The sequence below is a fragment of the Miscanthus floridulus genome, chromosome 6 (assembly GCF_019320115.1).
Source record: "Miscanthus floridulus cultivar M001 chromosome 6, ASM1932011v1, whole genome shotgun sequence".
NCBI classification, from domain to species: Eukaryota; Viridiplantae; Streptophyta; class Magnoliopsida; order Poales; family Poaceae; genus Miscanthus; species Miscanthus floridulus.
Genome location: NC_089585.1, coordinates 89,799,826 through 89,823,736, shown reverse-complemented (window position 1 = coordinate 89,823,736; position 23,911 = coordinate 89,799,826). Strand labels below are relative to the sequence as shown.

Sequence of the window (23,911 nt, the reverse complement as noted above, 5' to 3'; positions counted from 1 at the left end):
AAACGAGTCTATGGGAATTTTTAATTTAAAATATTCTTGATGTGATAAGTGAATCCGGTGACCCAGTTTTATGGATTCGAATAAACGTCCAAGTTAAATTACTCAGTGCGTAAAGATATTTAGAAATGTCGAACGACGATGCTAGCGAACGGTTTGTCCTGTTAGATTAAGCATGAAAAACAACTTTTATATATACTCACGGGTTTATTTTGTTAAGCACGTAATAGACGAATAGTAGCGCGGCAGCTTCATTTACTTTTCCTAGCACAGCGTTCAGCATACTCGCATTGCTTTGCAATTGTGCACCATCTCGTCTTCCGTCGTGGCTCTGCACCTCGACGAGTCGTTTTGTCTACGTCACCGTCCTTCACTCCCGTCGTGGTGTCGCTGCTCCCTCTCCCTCGCACCCTTTCTCAGAGAGCGTCTTAATCAAAGTTGGCCTGGCTACTGTGCCTCTACTTGTCTCTACTGCTGTGGTCTCATCCTTGCCTGCCTTTGCTCTCCGCCTCTATCTTGTCTCTGCCCGTTTCCGCAGAGCCGAGCACCCGACGTGTCTGCGCCTGCTTGTGTGCCATCTCTGTCGCGCAGGGGCGACTGTAAATGAGCACGTGGTGCTGCCTTCCCTGCCCTCGCCATGTCCTTTCGCATTCCGTGTGCATGCAGGCGAGCAGCTGACGGTCACGCTACGCCGTCCTGCCCTGTCCCCCCCACGTCGCGTCTTTGAAATTGGGGCGAGCCGGCACGCAGTCTCCTTGCTTTTTCCTCTTTCTTGTCTGCCTTGCCTCTGTTCGGCCGAGCACCCACCGTGGCTGCGTCGCCGTCGCCTGGTGTTCGCGTGTGCGCGCGCGTGCCTCCACGGCTGCGCTGGACGCAGTCCAGTTCTTGCTCTCCCTCCCTGCTCCGCTGGACCGTCGCCCTTCCGTTTGTCCGTGCCGCACCATGGCTGGCCATCTCCCTCGGCCGAGTCCGGCACGCCACTTTCCCGATTCCGTCTCCACTGCTGGCACACCTCCTCCCCTCCTGCAGTCACGTCCGCTCCTACGCCGCTGCACGAGTGAGCTTCTAGGCCCATGACGGGCCCGCTGCTCCACGGGCCCGCCACCGATGCACCCTGCTGCTCCCACCACCTGCGCGCACGAGCTCCACGAACCATGCCCCCATCTGCACGCGTCTCCACCTCCGCTGCGGACCACGCCGCCTGCCGTGTCTGCCTGCGGTCGCCAGCCGTCATGGCCGGGTCACCAGGGGCTGCTGTGGGCCGGTCTAGGATCTGGCGTAGATGTAGCCAGACGCCGCCGTGCGCGCTGCAAGCCCGAGCTCGTCCACCGCCGCTCCCATCGCACCTGTCAATCGCATTGCCGTGCGGCCGTGCAGCTCGCCCTTACCGCCGGCGAAGCGCCTCCTCTGCCTCAGACCTACTCCCATCGAAGCATGTCTCCACCTCCGCTGCGGACCGCGCCACTCCTTTCCCGCACGCCATATCCGCCAGTGCCTAGGAGTCTGGCCTCGCTAGCACTGCGCCCCACAGTACCCTCACTGGTGGGTTTCTGCCGCCATCGTGCCGAGCTCTGAAGGGTCGATATGGCGGACTAGAGAGGGGGTGAATAGTCTTTTCTAAAACTTAATCGTGTCGGCTAACCGATATAAATGCGGAATTAAAGCAATCGGACTAGCCAAGACTACACCTCTCTATATATGTTCACTAGCACCTTGCAAAGATACTAATTATGCAACTAAAGTGCCAGGCTAGCTAGAGCTCACCTAACCAATTCTAGAAGCAAGGTCACACAAACCTATGCCACTAGTACTTCAAGCAACAAGAGAGCTCCTACACATGCTAGTAAGCAAAAGCACAAAGCTAACTAAGCTCACTAGCAATGCTCAATAACAAGGCAACCAATGCCTAATTAGAGAGCGCAAATACTTAGCTACACAAACTAAGCAATGTGACTAACAAGGTTACTAAAACCAAATTAGCCACGCAAGGGAGCTACTTCTATGCTACACAAGCGAGAAGATAATTAGCAAGCTACACAAGCTATCTAATTACAAGAGCAACTTCACAAGCTTAATATGTATAAAAGTAATTGCAAGCTTGTGTAATGGGGATGCAAACCAACGGGAAGAACAAGGTTGACACAATGATTTTTCTCCCGAGGTTCACGTGTTTGCCAACACGCTAGTCCCCGTTATGTCGACCGCTCACTTGGTGGTTCGGCGGCTAATTAGCATCACCCGCTAAGCCCGCACGTCGGGCGCCGCAAGAACCTACCCCTTGAGTGAGGGTAGCTCAATGACACGCTTTACTAGAGTTGCTCTTCACGGCTCCCACGGGGCGAGCACAATGCCCCTTACAATCACTTCTCCAGAGCACCGCACAAGCTTCTTACGGGCTTCGACGGAGACCACCACAAAGCCATCTAGGAGGTGGCAACCTCCAAGAGTAACAAGCACCATCGGCTTGCAACTCGATCATCTAGTGCCACTCGATGCAACCTCACGATGTAATCGCACTAGAATCACTCACTCACACAATCGAATGATCACTATCAAGTATATATGTGATGGAGGGCTCCCAAGCACTCACAAGCATGGACACTAAGTCCCTTGAGGTGCTCAACATTTCCCATGGCCGAGAGCCACTTCTATTTATAGCCCCAATGGCTAAACTAGCCGTTACCCCTTCACTGGGCAAAAGTAAGGCTGACCGGACGCTCCGGTCGTGTTGACCGGATGTTGGACCTCAGCGTCCGGTCGCCCGCAGACGGCCACGTGTCCCAATTCCAACGGTCATGAAGCTGACCGGACGCTCCGGTAAAACTGACCGAACGCTGAAGCCCCAGCGTCCGGTCGTTTCCAGTAAGCTCCCCGAGGCGTATTTCTTTGACCGGACGCGTCCGGTCCACCTTGACCGGACACAGACAAGCGTCCGGTGCAATATCCTCGGTACTATGCAGACCCGTCAGTTTGACCGGACGCACGCTGCTAGGGCCCGCTGCTCCACGGCCCCACCGCCGTTGCACCCTGTTGCTCCCACCTCCTGCGCACGCGAGCTCCACGAAACGCTGAAAGGTCCTAATGGCTAGAGGGGGGTGAATAGCCTAATAAAAATTTCTAAAACAACACTTAACAAAATGGTTAGACTATTATGAGACGAAGCAAGTGTTGCGCTAGCCTACTCAAAATGCAAGCCACCTACCACAATTCTAGTTTAGATAATATCTTTTCACACAATAGCTATGACACTACTCTAAGTTAGTGTGCTCTCACAGGCTAACTAAAGAGCCACACTAACCAAGCAAGCAAGCTCTCACAACTAACTACACTAAAGAGCTTCTCAACTAGTTTGCGGTAAAGTAAAGAGAGTGATCAAGAAGATTATACCACCGTGTAGATGAAGGAACCAATCAATCACAAGGATGAATAACAATGAAGACTAATCACTTCGGAATCAATAATGAACACAATGATTTTTTACCGAGGTTCACTTGCTTGCCGGCAAGCTAGTCCTCGTTGTGGCGATTCACTCACTTAGAGGTTCACGCGATAATTGGCTTCACATGCCAAACCCTCAATAGGGTGCCGCACAACCAACACAAGATGATGATCACACAAGCCACGAGCAATCCACTAGAGTACCTTTTGGCTCTCCACCGGGGAAAGGTCAAGAACCCCTCACAATCACCACAATCGGAGCCGGAGACAATCACCACCACCGCTCAACGATCCTCGCTGCTCCAAGCCGTCTAGGTGGCGGCAACCACCAAGAGTAACAAGCGAAATCCACAGCGAAACACAAACACCAAGTGCCTCTAGATGCAATCACTCAAGCAATGCACTTGGATCACTCCCAATCTCACTATGATGATGAATCAATGATGGAGATGAGTGGGAGGACTTTGGCTAAACTCACAAGGTTGTTATGTCAATGAAAATGGCCAAAGATATGAGCCATAGCCGGCCATGGGGCTTAAATAGAAGCCCCCCATGAAATAGAGCCATTATACCCCTTCACTGGGCATAACGCGGGCTGATTGGATGCTCCAGTCCAACTGACCGGACGCTGCCCCTCAGCATCCGATCGCCCGATGGCGGCCACGTGTCTCTTGCGTTCAACTGTGAACGTTTGATCTCAATGGTCGAGAAGTTGACCGGACGCTCCGACAGAGCTGACCGGACGCTGGACCCTCAGCGTCCGGTCATTTACAGTAAGGGTCCAAAACGTGTTTTTGCCGACCGGACGCATCCGGTCATGCTTGACCGGACACAGCCCTGCGTCCGGTGCTTAACACTAATTACTGTGCCGACCGACAACACGATCAGACACAGCCCTTTAGCGTCCAGTCACAGAGCGACCCAGCGTCCGGTCAGTTGACCGACGCCAGCGTCATTGCGACCAACTCCATTTCACCTCTAACTTCTTCACCCTTGCTCACCTTGTGCACATGTGTTAGCTTATTTTCACAAATATTTTCAAGGGTGTTAGTACTTCACTAGATCCTAAATGCATATGCAATGAGTTAGAGCATCTAGTGGCACTTTGATAACCGCATTCCAATACGAGTTTCACCCCTCTTAATAGTACGGCTATCAAACCTAAATGTGATCACACTCTCTAAGTGTCTTGATCACCAAAACAAAATAGCTCCTACAAGTTATACCTTTGCCTTGAGCTTTTTGTTTTTCTCTTTCTTCTTTTCAAGTTTAAGCCCTTGATCATCGCCATGCCATCACCATTGTCATGTTATGATCTTCATTAGCTTCTCCACTTGAAGTGTGCTACCTATCTCATGATCACTTGATAAACTAGGTTAGCACTTAGGGTTTCATCAATTCACCAAAACCAAACTAGAGCTTTCAATCTCCCCCTTTTTGGTAATTGATGACAACCCTTACACAAAGATATGAAATAAAATTCAATTGAATCCATGTTGCTTGCCCAAGCATATTTACCATGTGTAAAAGGATATGGACAAGTTTCATGAACCCCAAATGGTAGCAATTGCTCCCCCTACATATGTGCTAAGAGTTTGGATTGTAGCTTGCACATATGCTTAGATAGGAAACATAGGAGACAATGTCTACCACATGATGCTAAGGTATAAAAGATGGACCTTTGAAGCGTGATACTAATCGAAGTGCACAAATATACCATCCTTAGCACCATGGTTAGCTCAATATCACTTGGAAACATACTTTGGAAAGATACCAATTGTAAAGACTTGGAAATGAAAGTTATCTAGTGATTTCATTTCATCATTAAATCTAACAACTAGCATACATCACACAAGCATGGATATTTTAAATTTAGAACGTATGCTATGCAAGCAAACATATGAAATGCACATTCAAATGCACCATACAAGTTCATAAGCTTGCTCCCCCTACTTGTGTGCTCAAAATTTTAATGATCCCTTTCCTTTTTCACTTTTCTCCCCCTATGTCATATATCAAGTATATCTTTATGTTTCTCTCTCTTTATGATATTTCTCCCCCTTTTTCACTATTTTTACTACTATCTTTGTTGCTCTCCCCCTTTGTCATCAATGACCACAAAGGTTCAAAATATAGATAGTATTACTTGTAGGGTCAAGATTATCAATGTCAATCAATGGGGCGAGGATCATTTTTCCAAATTTGGTCTAGTCTAGATTATTTGCCAAAGATATTTAACTCGGTTTGATCCAAGGACAAGCTTCTTCACACCTTTAAATAAGGGTTATCTTGTACCATGTTGAGTTAAACACTTATAGCTCATTTTCTAGATTAAACACTAGGTTTACAAGCCCATAAACATGTCATATGCTATCACTAGATCAAGTCAAGCATAGAAGCAATAGTGATACCATATAGACATCAAAATCATTTTGTCAGATACTAGAAAAAGGGGTACCCCAAGCAAAGACCGAAAAACTGCTTGGACCCTAAAAAGCAAGAACCAATAGAACAAACAAGGTCTCGGACGAATCTCCGATTCGCCCGAGGCCCCCTCACTGAGGCCCCCTCGCCGAGGCCTCAGAGGAAGCAACGAATCTCCGATTCGCCCGAGGCCCCCTCGCCGAGGCCCCCTCGCCGAGGCCTCAGAAGAAGTACCGATTCTCCGATTCGCGCGAGGCCGGCTCGGCACCAGCCCCACGACCGCCGCTTTGACCAAACTGCTCTGGCTGAACATCACATCCAATCAAAGCGCTCAACTACTCCGACAACCGCACGACGGCACAGTACAGCGAAGTGGCCGACTATACATCAATCGCGTCAACACCCTGCCATCTACGATGGGACAAAGCAGGGGTTACCGACCACTGTGCTGCCTAACTCCTGCACCAAGGATAACGCGACGTGGGGAGTCAGGGCTAGGTCCCCGTAACCTTGGAATCAGTGCACCAACCGCTCCATCTCGCCCGAGACTCCTCGACAAGGCCTCGGACTCACTGATCCCGCTCCGTCTCGCCCGAGACCCTCCAGAGGGGCCTCGGACAAACTGTTCATGCTCTGCCTCGCCCGAGGCCGGGCTCGTCCCGCAACCTTGTCGTCTCCGCCTCAAACGTCTCTCTGGCAAGTTGTCGCATCCAATTAATGCGCCCAGCTGCACCCACTACATAAGCCATGATCGGTAGTGCACTACTACAGAAGCGATGGGACAACGGTCAAATCTCCTTTTTTCCATCCCTTGCTGACAATACAGGTACCATACCCTATAGACGCACGTCTCGCACTGTTCCGCCTAAATCAACTATGAGATGGCCGCCGAGACCCTGCATTGTCGCTTCTAAAGGCCTCTGCACAGCGGGCCTCGACGCGACCAGCTACAACAGCCACCAGGCCTCGGCACTTCACAAGTCAACAAATCCACAGGAGCGTAGCATGTCACCTGCCCGACCATACTGACTAGACTTCTACGGGAACTCCCACGACGGCACACTGCCCCAGGAGTAGAGTACGTCATCAAATAGTCCTTTACGCATAATTCTCTCATGTACGCTGGCTTCCCCTTGCGGCTATAAAAGGAGGTAGCCAGCACTGTTTCGGGGGAGGGCGAGAAGGACAGGTAAAATTGGCTCACGAATGCCCACATAAGGAAGGCGCCTCACTCTGTAATTGATATTTCCCCTCGTAGAGACCTAGGACGAACTCCCTCTCTCGCCTAGCTTGTAACCCCCTACTACAAGCACCCCGGTGCGAGGAATACAAGAACACTCTCTCAGACTGGACGTATGGCATCCATTGCCTGAACCAGTATAAACCTTGTGTCTCTTTGCATCACCATCCGGAATCAGGAGCACGCAGCACAAATTCACTCGTTGGTTGAGGACCCCCGGTCCAAAATACCGACAGTTGGCGCGTCAGATAGGGGCCTCTGCGTGTCAGCTTAGTCATCCCAGTAGATTCCGGATGGCAGATCCCGTGCGCCCACTGCATCTTGAGACGATCGTCTAGTTCGGAAGCCTAGAGTTCATGTCTCTAGGGCACGAGTACGACATGGTACTCCTCTTACCCAGAGCACCGTCGACCGACGACGACGTCACGCACCGGCAGCCCATGCGCGAACGGCGCCTGGGCCGCCGCTCCGGTCAAGCTCGCCAGGCGCGATGCGAGCAGGGCCACCCCAACGCCACGCGAGTTCAGGGCAACGCTTCGTGCTCCGCCGATGTCCCGTGCCCGGCTGCTGGTACAGAGCCCCTGTACGGGGACCTGTCCGAATTAAGCCTCGACGGGGGAAAAACACCGGTGGCGCACGGCGTCACCCCATCATCAGGCTCTGTCCCGTCTCCTCCCGAGGAGCCAGCTCCGGCGGAGCAGGGCCCGGCGACGGCACCGTCCCCATACTCTTTCAGGCTGACCAATGCCGCCACCTCCTATGCCACCGCTCTCATCTCCATTCATCAACGTCATGCCCTTGACCCCATTACCACAACTCCGATCCACGCCCACACTGACTCCTCGGAGGAGGACGAAGCGTGGACCAGAGCAGACTTCACCGGGTTTCGCGACCCTAAGGCGATGCGCTGCTTCATGGTCGCAAGCGACTACTGCTTCGGCTACTCCGACTCCGACGACGAGGACGCTCACGACCCGACTCGTGAGTGTTTCCAAATCGAGCTCAGAATGCCGAGCACGGGCAACGAAGGCGGAGCGGCAGCCAACGCCACGCCGCCATGCAGAGGGTCCCCGCCAGCGCTAGCGGGTGTCCCCACCCCCGATGAACTTCGATGCCTAGACCTGGAGCAGCTCCGTGAGCTTCAGGCCAAGGTCGAGCAAGACCGACTCCTCCTACAGCAGCTCTGAGCCACCCTCAAGCAAGAGCAGCTGGGTCACGGTGATGGCGGAGCGGCCTGACGGAGAGCTGGTGACGTCCACCGCCGCATCGTTAACGACGAGGGGAGTGAGCAGCCCCCAGTCTTCAACCACGCTAGCTAGAATGTCGCGGCAGCGGCAATGCTAGTCAGAGCGATGCTCGAGCCCTCTACCATGGAGGGACGACGGATCCGCGGCGAGGTCCGGGAGCTTCTTGAGATCGCCGCGGTACAGCAAGCCGAAAGCTCCGCATCTCGATAGCGCACGATCGTCTCAGGGCTCCCTCGGTGCACGACCGCCTCAAGGCTCCCTTGGTGCACGACCGCCTCAAGGCTCCCTCGGTTCACGACCGCCTCGATGACCGACGCGAGGCGCAAGATGACCACAACGTGGTCAAAAGGCGATGGCGCCACGACCGCGATAGGGCCACCCAAGGCTACCAGGTGCACCGAGGCGACCGCTACGACAGTGGGGAGGACCGCAGTCCTTCTCCCGGGCCACCTGGCCCTCGGGTCTTCAGCAAGGCCATCCGTAGTGCCCACTTCCCGACCCAGTTTCAACAACCGGCCAACCTCTCGAAGTACAGTGGCGAGACCAACCCCAAACTATGGCTGGCCGACTACCGCCTGGCGTGTCAGCTAGGCGACGCGGACGATGACCTGCTCATCATCCGCAACCTCCCCTTGTTCCTATCAGACTCAGCGCGAGCCTGGCTCGAACACCTTCCCCCCATGCAGATCCACGACTGGCGAGACTTGATAAAGGTCTTCGTCGGGAATTTCCAGGGCACGTATGCGCGCCCAGGGAATTCCTGGGACCTCAAGAGTTGTCGCCAGAAGCCAGATGAGTCTCTCCGAGACTTTATCCGGTGATTCTCCAAACAATGCACCGAGCTGCCTAGCGTCGACGACTCAGAGATTGTCTAGGCGTTCCTCTCCGGCACCACCTACCGAGACCTGGTCCGAGAGTTGGGCCGGAGCATGCCAACCATGGCATCGGCACTCCTCGACATCGCCACCAGTTTCGCCTCAGGCGAAGAGGCCGTGGGGGCCATCTTCCCCAACAAAAATGCCAAAGGGAAGCGGAGCGACGAGACCCCCAAGGCCTCGACATCTCGCCCCGCCCAGAAGAAGAAAAAAGGTCGTCAGGGGAAGCGGGAGGCCCTCGAGGCTGGTCTCATTGTGGCCACGGACCGCAAGAACCCCCGAGGCCTAGGGCTCTTCGACGACATGCTCAAGAAGCCCTACCCTTACCATCAGGGCCCGGTGAAGCACACCCTCGAGGAATGCACCATGCTCCGGCGTTACTACGCCAAGCTCGGACTCCCCAACGACAACGCCAAGAAAAGGGGCGCAGGTGATAGGGAAGACGACAAGGACGATGGGTTCCCCGAGGTTCAAAATGCCTTCATGATCTTCGGTGGACCTTCAGCGTGCCTCATGGCGCGTCAGCGGAAGAAGGAACGCCGAGAGGTCTTCTTGGTTGAGGTAGCCACCCCCTAGTACCTCCACTGGTCTCGGGAGGCAATCACCTTCGACCAAAAGGACCTCCCGATTATGTCCCGAACCCTGGGCAGTACCCACTTGTCGTCGACCCAATCATCGGCAACACCCAGCTTACCAAGGTGCTGATGGACGGGGGCAGCGGCCTCAACATCCTCTATGCCAACACCTTAGAACTCCTGGAGCTCGACCGGTCATGGCTCCGAGGCGACGCCGCGCCCTTCCACGGCATCGTGCCAGGGAAGCGCACACGACCCCTCGGACACATCGACTTGACCATCTGCTTCGGTACCCCCTCCAACTACCGCAAGGAGGTTCTTACCTTCGAGGTGGTTGGGTTCAAGGGAACATACCATGCTATTCTAGGGCGCCCGTGCTACGCCAAGTTCATGGCGATCCCCAACTACACCTACCTCAAGCTCAAGATGCCGAGCCCAAACAGCATCATCACTGTCGAGTCCACGTACGAGCATGCATACGACTACGACGTCGAATGCGTCGAGTACGCCGAGGCTGTCATTGAGACCGAGACCCTCATCGTCAACCTCAACCAGCTCGGCAGTGAAGCACCCCACTCCAAGCACCGAGCCAGGACCTTCGAGCCAGCAGAGGCCGTCAAGCTCGTCCCAGTTGACCCCACCTGCTCCAGCGATAGAGCACTGAGGATCAGCGCCACCCTCGACGACAAATAGGAGGCCGTGCTCGTCGACTTTCTCCGCGCAAACGTCGATATTTTCGCGTGGAGCCCCTCGGACATGCCGGGCATACCGAGGGAGGTCGCCGAGCATGCCTTGAACATTTGGGTCGGCTCCAGACCGGTGAAACAGCGCCTGCACCGATTCGACGAGGAAAAGCGCAGGGCCATCGGCGAGGAGGTGCAGAAGCTTTTGGCGGCCGGATTCATCAAGGAAGTGTCCCACCCAGAGTGGTTAGCTAATCCTGTATTAATTAAAAAGAAAAATGGAAAGTGGAGGATGTGTGTAGACTACACCGGTCTAAACAAGGCATGTCCAAAAGTTCTATTTCCATTGCCTCGAATCGACCAAATCGTCGACTCCACTGCGGGATGTGAGACCCTGTCTTTCCTTGATGCGTATTCCGGTTACCATCAGATCAAGATGAAAGAGTCCGACCAGCTCACGACTTCTTTCATCACCCCATTTGGCCTATACTGCTATACGACTATGCCATTTGGCCTCAGAAACGCAGGGGCCACGTACCAGCGGTGCATGACCCAGGCCTTTGGCGAGCACATCGGGTGAACCATCAAGGCCTACGTGGACGACATCGTAGTCAAGTCCAGGTAGGCCAGTGACCTCGTCAAGGACCTAGAGATAGCCTTCGAATGCCTCAGGGAAAATGGCATCAAGCTCAACCCTAAGAAGTGCATCTTCGGGGTCCCCCGAGGCATGCTCTTGGGGTTCATAGTCTCGGAGTGCGGCATCGAGGCTAACCCAGAGAAGGTCTTGGCCGTGACCAACATGGGACCGATCTGAGACATCAAGGGAGTGCTGAGGGTTATGGGATGCCTTGCGGCCCTGAGTCGCTTCATCTCACGCCTTGGCGAAAAAGGTCTGCCTCTATACCGCCTCTTGAGAAAATCCGAACGCTTTTCCTGGACCCCCGAGGCCGAAGAATCCCTCACCAAACTCAAGGCACTGCTCACCAATCCTCCCGTCCTAGTGCCACCAACTGAAGGTGAAGCCCTCTTACTCTACACCGCCGCAACGACCCAAGTGGTCAGCGCGGCCGTAGTGGTCGAGAGGCAGGAAGAAGGGCACGCTCTACCCGTCCAACGACCTGTTTACTTCATCAGCGAGGTGCTCTCTGAGACCAAGACGCGCTACCCCCACATCCAGAAGCTAATCTACGCCATAATCTTGGCTTGACACAAGCTGCGTCACTACTTCGAGTCCTACCCGGTTACCGTGGTGACATCTTTAACCTTGGGAGAGATAGTCCATAACCGGGAGGCCTCGGGTAGGGTTACCAAGTGGGCCGTGGAACTCATGGGGGAAGCCCTGTCTTTCGCACCCCGAAAAGCCATTAAGTCTCAGGTCTTGGCCGACTTTGTGGCAGAATGGACCGATACCCAACTACCACCTACTCAAGCCCAGGCAGAATACTAGACCATGTACTTTGATGGGTCTCTGATGAAGACCGGGGTAGGCGCGGGTCTGCTCTTTATCTCACCCCTCGGAGTACATATGCGCTACGTAATCCGACTCTACTTCACCGCTTCCAACAACGTGGCCGAATACAAGGCCCTCGTCAACGGCCTACAGATTGCCATTGAACTTGGGGCATGGCGTCTCGACGTTTGAGGAGATTCGCAGCTCGTCATCAACCAAGTGATGAAGGAGTCAAACTGCCATGACCTCAAGATGGAGGCATACTGCACAATGGTACGTAGCCTAGAGGACAAGTTCGATGGCCTCGAACTCAACCACGTCGCACGAAAGTTCAATGAGGCCGCGGACGAGCTGGCAAAGATGGTGTCGACACGGACCCCAGTCCCCCCGAACGTCTTCGCCAGAGACCTCCACAAGCCTTCCATCAACTACGTATCAACGGCAGAGGCAGGCCCCCCGGTTGAGCCCACCGCAGGGCCCGAGGCCCCCTCTGTTGCCGAGACCTCTGCTGCCGAGCCCGGGGCCATGGCAATCGATGCGGAACCTCCCAAGGGTGACCAAGGCACGGACTGGTGAGTCCCGTTCCTTGATTGCCTCATTCAAGGAGAGCTTCCTACTGACAGGACCGAGGCCCGACGGCTTGCGCGATGAGCCAAGTCCTATGTCCTCTGCAACGGCGAGTTGTATAGGCATAGCCCATCCAGTATTCTCCAATGATGCATCACCACCGAGGCTGGCCAATCCCTACTTTGGGACTTGCATGCGGGAGCCTGCGGGCACCACGCGGTGCCTCGGGCGCTCGTGGGAAACACCTTCTGCCAAGGTTTCTACTGGCCAATAGCGGTGGCCGATGCCACGAAGCTAGTACGCTCCTGCGAGGGATGCCAGTACTACACTCGACAGACGCACCTCCCGGCCCAAGCCCTCCAAACCATCCCCATCACATGGCCATTCGTCGTGTGGGGGCTGGACATGGTTGGGCCTCTGCAGAAGACACCCAGGGGCTATACCCATCTGCTGGTAGCCATCGACAAATTCTCCAAGTGGATCAAGGCTCGTCCAATCACCCAAATCAAATCCGAGCAAGCAGTGTTGTTCTTTACGGATATCATCCACAGGTTCGGAATCCCGAATACCATCATCACCGACAATGGGACGTAATTCATCGGCCACAAATTCCTGACGTTCTGCGATGACCACCACATCCGTGTGGCCTGGTCAGCCGTAGGACATCCTAGGACAAACGGCCAAGTAGAACGTGCAAACGGCATGATCCTACAAGGTCTCAAACCTAGAATATACAACCGGTTGAAGAAATTCGGCAAGAAATGGCTTGCCGAACTCCCGTCGGTCATCTGGAGCCTGAGGAATACACCAAGCCGAGCCACGGGGTTCACACCGTTCTTCCTGGTCTATGGTGCCGAGGCTATCCTCTCCACCGACTTGGAGTATGGTTCCCCAAGGCTACAGGCCTACAGCGAGCAAAGCAGCAGGCACTACCCACGAGGATGCCCTCGACCAACTGGAGAAAGCCCGAGACATCGCACTACTACAATCGGCCAAATACCAGCAAGCCCTACGACGCTACCAAGCCTGGCGCATTCAGAGCCGAGACCTGAAGGTGGGCGACCTGGTGCTGAGGCTGAGGCAGAGCAGTAAGGGCCACCACAAGCTGACCCCGCCATGGGAAGGACCATACATTGTCGCCCAAGTACTGAAGCCCAGAACCTACAAGCTAGCCAACGAGAAGGGCGAAATCTTCACCAACGCTTGGAACATAGAACAACTACGTCGTTTCTACCCTTAAATTTCCAAACGTTGTTTACATTATTTCTCGAAATAGAATAAAGAAGCGTTCTTTAGTTGTTATAGTCTTTCGAGGAACCCCCTTATAGACAAGTCGGTTGTATGGAACCTAAGGACCGAAAGATCGTCCCAAAGGCAAAAGGCCGGCCGAGCCGTGAGAACGGCCTACGCCCCCAGGCTACGGTAGCTCCCTCAGCACCTTTTCACCCAAGGGATAGCTTAGGCTCCGAGGAAGTTCTTTGCAAAAAAGTTGTCTATCGATAGGGGCTCGACGTCACAATAACGCTATAAGGGAGACTCGGCTCTGCCTCTGCAAAGCCGAGCCTCCCTCGGGGGCTATAAGGGGAAACCCCCCCTAAGTCCTGAGCACCGTTTCTTACCATCTTTCAAAAATTTCTATGCCAAACTCTCTCGTGCTCCGACAGGACCATCGCAAAAAACCTAAGGACCAAAAGCTGGTCTCGAGGCCAAAGGGCCCGTCGAGCCGTGAGAACGGCCTACGCCTCTGGGCTATGGCAACTCCCTCGCCACCCTTCGCCAAGGGATGGCTTACGCTCCGAAGAAGTTCTTTGCGTGTGTCCAAGAATGAGACAGAGGGTACAGGCTCGGAAATAGAACAGAAAACGGTTAAAAAATGCACACGCGCAAATACTTTAAAGGCCTCGACGACCACAAAACGTCACGATATGACAATTAACCCAATCCGGTTACATGACCACTTTTGGCCTAGGTCAAAGCTTAAGGATTAGTGCCTGGCGTGGGAGGGACCACCTCTTCTTCAAACAGACGGGCCAGCGCCGTGCCAGGCGCCTTGGCCGCCTCCATCAGCTTCGCGACCTCTGCATCGGCCTCCTCATCATCTTCCGGCAAGACGTAGCCATCGCTGACAGCCTCGAGGTTGACGGCGTAGTGCGAAGAGACAACAGCTAGGGCGCGCTTGACACCTGTGTGCAATGCCCCCCGGAGTCGCTCGTCGACGCGGCCGCTCAACGTAGTCAGGCGGCTCCCAAGGGAGTCGGCTGATTCGACCCCCTCAACCTCTAGAGCCTCGCAGGCGGTACGGGCGGCACTGCGCAGCGCCTTGTGCTCCCGGACCTCAATGTCTAGCACCGCTTGCATTGCGACGGAGGCCTCGGTCGCCTGGGAGAACTCTTTCTCCAAATCTATGACACAACAAAGAGTCAGGAGTCAAACGCAAACCAGAGCAAATGGAACAAGGGGCGCGGCTCGGTAGAACTTACCCTCGGCTTTTTTCTTCCAGTCTAAAGCCTCGACTCGAGAGGCCTCGGCCGCCTTGGTAGCCTCTGCCAAAGCGACTTTCATCAGCTGGTGTTCACTCTGCTCCGCACCCAGTGGCCCGGCGGTGGCCTTGGCAGAGGCCATCGCTTCTTGGGCCCGGGACCTAAAGGAGTCCCGCTCCTCCAGCTCCTTGATCTTCGCCACCAAAGGGGCAGACTGCTCCTTAGCCGTGGCCACCTTGGCCTGAAGGTCAGCACAGCGAAGGCAGAGGTCCCCCACTTCCGCACTCCGCGCCGACAAGAGCCCCTGGGCATCGGCAAGCAGGCCCTTCTGCTACCGGAGCTGGTCCTAGATGTCCCTCTCCTTTCGTAGGAACACCGATTTCCCAAGGGACCGGGCCTCGAGCTCCTAAAAAGGCAAAAACGCACGTCAAATGCTGCGACGGGGCTCGGAGAGAAAACAACGCGGCACGAGAGAAGAAAGTACTTACCTAGGTAACACTAGGCAAGTCCCCTTCCATAATAGACATCGCTGTCTACAGCGACTTCACCGCCAGTTGGCGGTACTACTCAAGGGTGTCCTATCGCCCCCCCTCCGCAACATCTTCAAGGGCAAACACGGGCTCCCCCTCAGGGTCGGCCCGGTCCTGCTAGAAAACACGCGGGAAGTTCCACCCGCGGGGCTCAGGTCGGACCCAGACGAGGACCGAACTCCCCTCGACGGGAGCCGGGACTGGCTGCTCCATGGTACTGACCGCCTCGACGTCCGCCGCCTCCTTCCCATGGGAGGAATCATCAGACAAGATCGCCTGAACCAGGGGCGGTGCTAAAACTTGCCCCGTCTCCGTCTCCCCCGCCTCGGCCTCGACGGAACCGGGGGCTCTGGCCTCTGCCACCTCTACCTTGATGACCCCCGCGTCCACCGCCATGGCTTCGGAAGTCTTGGGAGCTCTGGCCTCACCCTCGATGGCCTCAGCAGGAGTGGACGCCTCGGCCTCATTCACCCCAAGACCCACGACACCGCGGGGCGTGGGCTCCTCCTCCCCCACTCCTTCCGTGGCTGCCTCGGCGCCCTTTTCTTGGGCAGCCAGTTCCTCTAGGACGGCCTTGCCCGACGCCGTGCCACCCTGCACGCCAGCCTATGCCTCCTCTGCCCGGCGGGCGGTGGAGCTGATGTCCACCTTGAGCGCCTTATGGGGCGCCAAGGCAGGTTCCTCCACCCGACGCTTTAGGCTAGACACAAAGACACTCCCAAGGTCAGCGTACAACCAAGGGGCGAGCAGGGAATACTATAAACTCCGCCAAAAAAATATACTTACCGCGAACGGGGACACAACCGCTTATGTACGATGTCCCTCCTCTTCAACGGCGGCGGTGGCGGCGGTGGCACGGCCTCTGTGTCCACCGGTACCGGCTGGTCACCGCCGGACCCTGACACCCCCTCAATCGTCCGCAGAGACGGTTGAGGCGCCCCCGCCGTCGCTCGCCCTACCTCCGCCGCCGAGCTCACCGGGCTGACAGCCCGCTTCCCCAACACCCGCGCCTCGGGCGTATCGTCCTCGACAACAAGACGGACATCTCCCAGAGACACCCCGGGTGCCACCTCCTTAACGTCGGGGAGGTGGTCTAGGGTAACCTTCCCCGCCTCGCTCTCGTCGTCATCGCCCGAGGATTCCGACGACGACGGCATCGGCGACGACTCCACCGGGAGACCCCCAAGCTTCTGACGCCGGTGATGTTCGTCCAGCTTTTCGCGCTCAAGGATCTTCCTCGTGCGCTTGGCCTCCTCGGCATCCTTCCGCTTCTTTTGCACCTTGGCACGCGTCTGGTTCGCCGCCCGTCGAACCGCGTCCTTAGGAACAGGCGGCGGGGAGGCTCGCACGTCTCTCATCCCCTGTAGGAACGACAAAATAAGGCAATGGACAAAAAAGACATGGAGCAAGAAGGCTGTGAAGGCCTCGGCAACACCCAACTTACCAGTGGGATGTACCCCCGCGATGGGCGCATCGGGAAAGGCATCAAATCGTCAAGCTTCACCTTCCCATCCACCGCCTCTCTCACCCGACGTAGGGTCTTGTCGTTTGAAATGGCGAAGGCGGACATCTTGATACCTTCGATCGGATCACTCGGGGTCATCTCAAATAGGCGCCACCGTCGAGCCATCAGCGGCAGCACCCTCCGGTGATGAAAAGCCACCACGACCACGGCCGTCGTAAGGCCGTAGTCACGCAGCTTCCCCAGGGCCCTTAGGAGCGGTTCTAGCCTGGGCTGATCGACCTTGACAATGTCGTAACCCCATTTTTCCGGCTGACTCTCCACAATCCGCCCAGTATAGGGGGGAAACCCGCCATCATCATTACGGAGGTAGAACCATCCGTTATGCCAGCCACGGTTAGACGACGCGAGCTGAGCCAGGATATAGAGGGACTGCCGGTCTTGGCGCACTTGGAGAGTGCAGCCACCGGCCCTCAACGCCTTTCGAGCGCCCTTCACGCCCACCGGCTTGGTGGTGAAAACCGCCCGAAACAAGTGGAGCCATAGCTCCCAGTGGGGAGCGATCCCCAGATACCCCTCGCAGACAGCGACAAAGATGGCCGCCTGCGCGATGGAATTGGGGGTGAAGTTGTGAAGCTCCACACTGTAGTAGTGCGGGAGCGCCCGCATGAACTGGTCTACCGGCAAACCGAGCCCTCACTCGTGGAAAACGACGAAGCTCACCACGTAGCCTTCACGTGGCCTTGGCTCCGACTCGCTCCCCGGAGCGATCCACTCTAGCCTATTGGGGTCGATGATCGGACAGAGAAGACCAGCGTCGACAAGCGCCTGCAGCATCTCCACCGACGCGTCGGAGCGACCCCAAGGATCTGCCTGGAGGATTCTGATGCCCGCCATCGGTGCAGTGGAGAACACAACTGCAATGGTAAGATGAACCCTCGACTACTCGCTCCCTCTTTCTCTCTTTTCCCCTCTCCCCACTTCTTCCCGGTGCTCTCCTCTGCTCTTAGCAAACGCTCGAAGGCAGAGAGGGCGATTGCGAGCGAAAAAGGTAAGGAGAGGCAGAGCCGCGGTTCGTCGCGTATTTATAGGGGAGAGGGCGAACGGCGAGCGACAAAATCGGAAACGGGTGAGCGACGAAATCAGGGTGACGATTTTCTAGATCTAGCGCGATTAATGCAGATCCGATAAAACCGCCCACGCGTCCATTTTTTACTAACTGCGGTAGTAACGTCCTGTCCACAGACAGCGCGACAGAGTCTATCCGCAGCAATGGTAGGCGCCTTTTTCGCCCCTCGAGGAACCGCCGTGAAAGGCGCACCTGCCATTGTCAGCCGATGGAAAGGGAATATCCCCCACACGATTCCTTCTAGACTAAGGAACTGGGCACCGAGCCCATTATGGTCCAGAGGTTCGAAGGCTGGGCCCCCGAGGGTCTCGACAGCTACCTCAGGACAACAGAGTCAGGGACAACTATGGGCGAGCCCATACATGGCTGAGGCCCAGGCAAGCGATTGCTTGGGGTGCCCTATGTCGTGTCCGAGACCAGCAGGAGTTCTCTAAAGGGGATCCCATCGTAGGGAGGCACCGAGCCCCTAGGGCCAATCGAACGGCCCTGGCACCCGCTAGAGAAGCCCTCTGGTACCTATTTTTGGAGTGCGTCTCTGGATCACTAGCCGACCCCTATCGAATGGGGCACAGGCCTCCACTCGGACTTACCCGATAACAGCTCACCGGAAGTGTCACCGCTCGCACCCACTGAGGGTAGCCTGGCATATTCCACCCCTCCTTCTGAGCGAAAAGGATGCGCGAGGGTCGCACAAAAAGCCAGGGGAACTCCTGACCGCCCTCTCGCTCCATGCGGAGGCTCGGGGGCTCTTCCTGCAACTTTGCTGAGACCCAGCGACCTAGGTTGACACGCGAGGGCTCGGCAAACAACCCCTCCTTCCGAACGAAAAGGATGCGCGAGGGTCGTACAAAAAGCCAGGGGAACTCCTGATCGCCCTCTCGCTTCGTGCGGAGGCTCAGGGGCTCTTCCTGCAACCTTGCCGAGACCCAGCGACCTAGGCTCGCATGCGAGGGCTCGGCAAACAACCCCTCCGCCCAAACGAAAAGGACGCGCGAGGGTCGCACAAAAAGCCAGGGGAACTCCTGATCGCCCTCTCGCTTCGTGCAGAGGCTCGGGGGCTCTTCCTGCAACCTTGCCGAGACCCAGCGACTTAGGCTCGCATGCGAGGGCTTGGCAAACAACCCCTCCTTCTGAACGAAAAGGACGCGCGAGGGTCACACAAAAAGCCAGGGGAACTCCTGATCGCCCTCTCGCTCTGTGCGGAGGCTCAGGGGCTCTTCCTGCACCTAGAAACAAAAACAAGTTACCCAAGCTCACACCCCGAGGGTCAGAAAAACACGACGAAAAAGGCACCGAGCCCGTTACGGTCCAGGGGTTCGAAGGCTGGGCCACTAAGGGTTTTGACAGCCGCCTCAGTATAACAGAGTCAGGGACAACTATGGGCGAGCCCATACATGGCCGAGGCCCAGGCAAGCGATTGCTTGGGATGCCCAAAATCATGTCCGAGACCAGCAGTTCTCTAAAGGGGATCCCATCGCAGGGAGGCACTGAGCCCCTAGGGCCAATCGAATGGCCCTGGCACCCGCTAGAGAAGCCCTCTGGTACTTTTTTTGGAGTGCGTCTCTGGACCACAAGCCGACCCCTATCAAATGGGGCACGGGCCTCCACTCGGACTTACCCGATAACAGCTCACCGGAAGTGTCACCGCTCGCGCCCACCGAGGGTAGCCTGACATATTCCACCCCTCCTTCCGAGCGAAAAGGAAGCACGAGGGTCGTACAAAAAGCCAGGGGAACTCCTGATCACCCTCTCGCTCCGTGCGGAGGCTCGGGGGCTCTTCCTGTAACCTTGCCGAGACCCGGCAACCTAGGCTCGCACGCGAGGGCTCGGCAAACAACCCCTCCTTCCAAACGAAAAGGGTGCACGAAGGTCATACAAAAAGCCAGGGGAACTCCTGACCGCCCTCTCGCTCCGTGCGGAGGTTCAGGGGCTCTTCCTGCAACCTTGCCGAGACCTAGCGACCTAGGCTCGCACGCGAGGGCTCGGCAGGCTCAGGGACTCCTCTTGCACCCCGAACGAAAAACTAATGACCTGAACTCACCCTCATGGGTCTGACAAACACGACAGAACACCTTGCTCGACGAAGAAAAAAGCCCGTGGAGGAATGAACTCACTCCTCCAGGGCCTCGGGGGCTACACCCGGTGGGTGCGCTCGCGCGCACCCACCGAAATCACGAGTACAAAACAAACCCGACAAAAGCCACTAAGAAACAAAGTCTCGAAAAAACCTCAGGGAGAGTGCCTCACACTCCCGCCCGAGGCTCGAGGGCTACTGTCGGATACCAGAAAAAGGGGTACCTCAAGCAAAGACCGAAAAACTGCTTGGACCCTAAAAAGAAAGAACCAATAGAACAAACAAGGTCTCGGACGAATCTCCAATTCGCCCGAGGCCCCCTCGCCGAGGCCTCAGAGGAAGCAACAAATCTCCGATTCGCCCGAGGCCCCCTCGCCGAGGCCTCAGAAGAAGTACCGATTCTCCGATTCGCGCGAGGCCGGCTCGGCACCAGCCCCACGACCGCCGCTTTGACCAAACTGCTCTGGCTGAACATCACATCCAATCAAAGCGCTCAACTACTCCGACAACCGCACGACGGCACAGTACAGTGAAGTGGCTGACTATACGTCAGTCATGTCAACACCCTGCCATCTGCGACGGGACGAAGCAGGGGTTACCGACCACTGTGCTGCCTAACTCATGCACCAAGGATAACGCGACATGGGGAGTCAGGGCTGGGTCCCCGTAACCTTGGAATCAGCGCACCAACCGCTCCATCTCGCCTGAGACCCCTCGATAAGGCCTCGGACTCACTGATCCCACTCCGTCTCGCCCGAGACCCTCCAGAGGGGCCTCGGACAAACTGTTCATGCTCCGCCTCGCCCGAGGCCGGGCTCGTCCCGCATCCTCGTCGTCTCTGCCTCAAACGTCTCTCTGGCAAGTTGTCGCATCTAATTAATGCGCCCAGCTGCACCCACTACATAAGCCACGATCGGCAGTGCACTACTACAGAAGCGACGGGACAATGGTCAAATCTCCTTTTTTCCATCCCTCACTGACAATACAGGTACCATACCCTGTAGACGCACGTCCCGCACTGTTCTGCCTAAATCAACTACGAGATGGCCGCCGAGACCCTGCATTGTCGCTTCTAAAGGCCTCTGCACAGCGGGCCTCGGCGCGACCAGCTACAGCAGCCGCCAGGCCTCGGCACTTCACAAGTCAACAAATCCACAGGAGCGCAGCATGTCGCCTGCCCGACCATACTAACTAGACTTCTACGGGAACTCCCACGATAGCACACTGCCCCAGGAGTAGAGTACGTCATCAAATAGTCCTTTACGCATAGTTCTCTCATGTACGCTGGCTTCCCTTGCGGCTATAAAAGGAGGTAGCCAGCACTGTTTCAGGGGAGGGCGAGAAGGACAGGTAAAATCGGCTCACGAATGCCCACATAAGGAAGGCACCTCACTCTGTAATTGATATTTCCCCTCGTAGAGACCTAGGACGAACTCCCTCTCTCACCTAGCTTGTAACCCCCTACTACAAGCACCCCGGTGCGAGAAATACAAGAACACTCTCTCAGACTAGACGTAGGGCATCCATTGCCTGAACCAGTATAAACCTTGTGTCTCTTTGCATCACCATCTGGAATCGGGAGCATGCAGCACAAATTCACTCATTGGTTGAGGACCCCCGGTCCAAAATACCGACACATTTGATTTTTATGAATGAGCCTAATAACATAGAACCACTTGAAAGGTTCTAATAAAATTGAAAATGTGACTAGATGCACTAATCATGTCCTTAGCAAAGATGTATGTCATGCCAATCAACTTTTACCTTGGATTGCTCGAAGGAGAGGCATGTCATATGAGTGAGGGGTGCATCAACACATATTTGAGAAATCCAATATGTTCAACTCATTCCTTAGCTTGCAAAACCTTTTCTCATCCAATGTCTTGGTGAATATGTCGGCAAGTTGATCTTCGGTGCCTACTCTCTCAATGCAAATGTCCCCTTTTAGTTGGTGATCTCTTATGAAATGGTGGCGGACATCAATGTGCTTTGTTCTTGCATGTTGCACCAGATTGTTGGTTGGCTTGATTGCACTTTCATTGTCACATAGCAATGGCACTTTCTTGAACTTGATTCCAAAGTCACTCAAGGTGGCCTTCATCCAAAGTACTTGTGCACAACAACTACCGGCGGATATGTATTCGGCTTCGGCGGTTGATAATGCAACACTATTTTGCTTCTTTGATGACCATGAAACAAGTGATCTTCCTGACAATTGACATGTGCCCGATGTGCTCTTCCTTTCAACCTTGCATCCCACATAATCCGAGTCAGAGTAACCAACTAGCTCAAACTTTGCTCCTTTGGGATACCACAAACCAACATTTGGTGTATGCTTCAAGTACCTCAATATTCTCTTTGTAGCCTTCAAATAACTTTCCCTTGGTGAGGCTTGAAATCTTGCACACATGCATACACTAAACATGACATCCGGCCTTGATGCGGTCACATAGAGTAGGCTTCCAATCATAGACCGATATAATTTTTGATCTACCATGTTTCCACTTGCATCACTATCCAAGTTGCCATTGGTTCCCATTGGTGTGCTAATGACTTTGCTATCAATCATACCAAACTTCTTGATCATGTCCTTGATGTACTTGTCTTGACTCACAAAAGTACCATTCTTCAATTGCTTGATTTGAAGACCAAGGAAGTAACTCAATTCTCTAATCATGGACATCTCAAACTCATTAGCCATCATCTTCCCAAACTCATCACAAAATTCTTGATTTATGGATCCAAATATGATATCATCAACATAGATTTGCAAAACAAATAGATCTTTTCCAATCTTCTTGATGAAAAGAGTGGTGTCAACTTTGCCCATTGTGAACCCTTTAGAGAGGAGGAAGTCCCTCAATCTCTCATGCCATGCTCTAGGTGCTTGCTTCAAGCCATACAATGCCTTCTTCAACTTGTACACATGGTTGGGCTTCTTGTCATCTTCAAAACCGGGAGGTTGCTCAACATATACTTCTTCATTGATATAACTATTGAGAAATGCACTCTTAACATCCATTTGATAGAGCTTGATGTTGTGGGCACAAGCATAGGCTAGCAAGATTCTTATTGCTTCCAATCTAGCAACCGGGGCATATGTTTCTCCAAAGTCAAGACCTTCAACTTGTATATAGCCTTGTGCTACCAATCTTGCTTTGTTCCTTACTACTATCCCATCTTGATCTTGCTTGTTTCTAAAGACCCATTTGGTTCCAATCACATTGTGTCCCTTTGGTCTTTCTACCAACTCCCATACTTGATTTCTTGTGAAGTTGTTAAGCTCTTCATGCATAGCATTGACCCAATCAACATCCTTCAAAGCTTCATCTATCTTCTTTGGGTCAATGGATGACACAAATGAGAAATGCTCACAAAATGATGCCAATCTTGATCTTGTTTGTACACCTCTAGAAATATCACCAATGATAGTGTCCAATGGATGATCCCTTGCAACATTGGTTGGTTGGAGTATTGGAACTTGATTGCTTGCACTTGCTTGATCATTGGGTTGAGATGATGTACTAGCCACTTGATCTTGTTCATTATCATGAGAGCCACTTGTACTAACTTGATTTGTATCATCTTGCACATTTGAGTGAGAGAGCACTTGCACTTGATCATCTTCATCATCATTCACTTGCCTAGGCCTCAATTCACCAATATCCATGTTCTTCATGGCGTTTGAAAGTTGAATGCCTCTAACATCTTCCAAGTTCTCATTCTCTACTTGTGAACCC

At 54.5% G+C, this 23,911-nt stretch overlaps 1 protein-coding gene across 1 annotated transcript; it reads right to left on the bottom strand.

Annotated features, from left to right (window-relative positions):
• Positions 1–14,473: 14,473 nt before the first annotated feature.
• LOC136460802 (uncharacterized) lies at positions 14,474–15,902 on the bottom strand. The gene is made up of 3 exons (XM_066460368.1): positions 15,729–15,902; positions 14,977–15,217; positions 14,474–14,898 (listed from the first exon to the last, which is right to left on the bottom strand). The coding sequence occupies exons 1-3, from the start codon at positions 15,900–15,902 to the stop codon at positions 14,474–14,476; spliced, it is 840 nt and encodes a 279-aa protein (XP_066316465.1).
• Positions 15,903–23,911: the final 8,009 nt, after the last annotated feature.

Coding starts and splice junctions, on each gene's coding strand:
- LOC136460802 (XM_066460368.1), bottom strand. CDS start 15,902: ATGGCGGTGGACGCGGGGGTCATCAAGGTAGAGGTGGCAGAGGCCAGA. Junction 15,218..15,728: donor AGGCGGCGGACGTCGAGGCG/GTCAGTACCATG, acceptor GCTGACCTTCAG/GCCAAGGTGGCCACGGCTAA. Junction 14,899..14,976: donor CTGGAAGAAAAAAGCCGAGG/GTAAGTTCTACC, acceptor GTTGTGTCATAG/ATTTGGAGAAAGAGTTCTCC.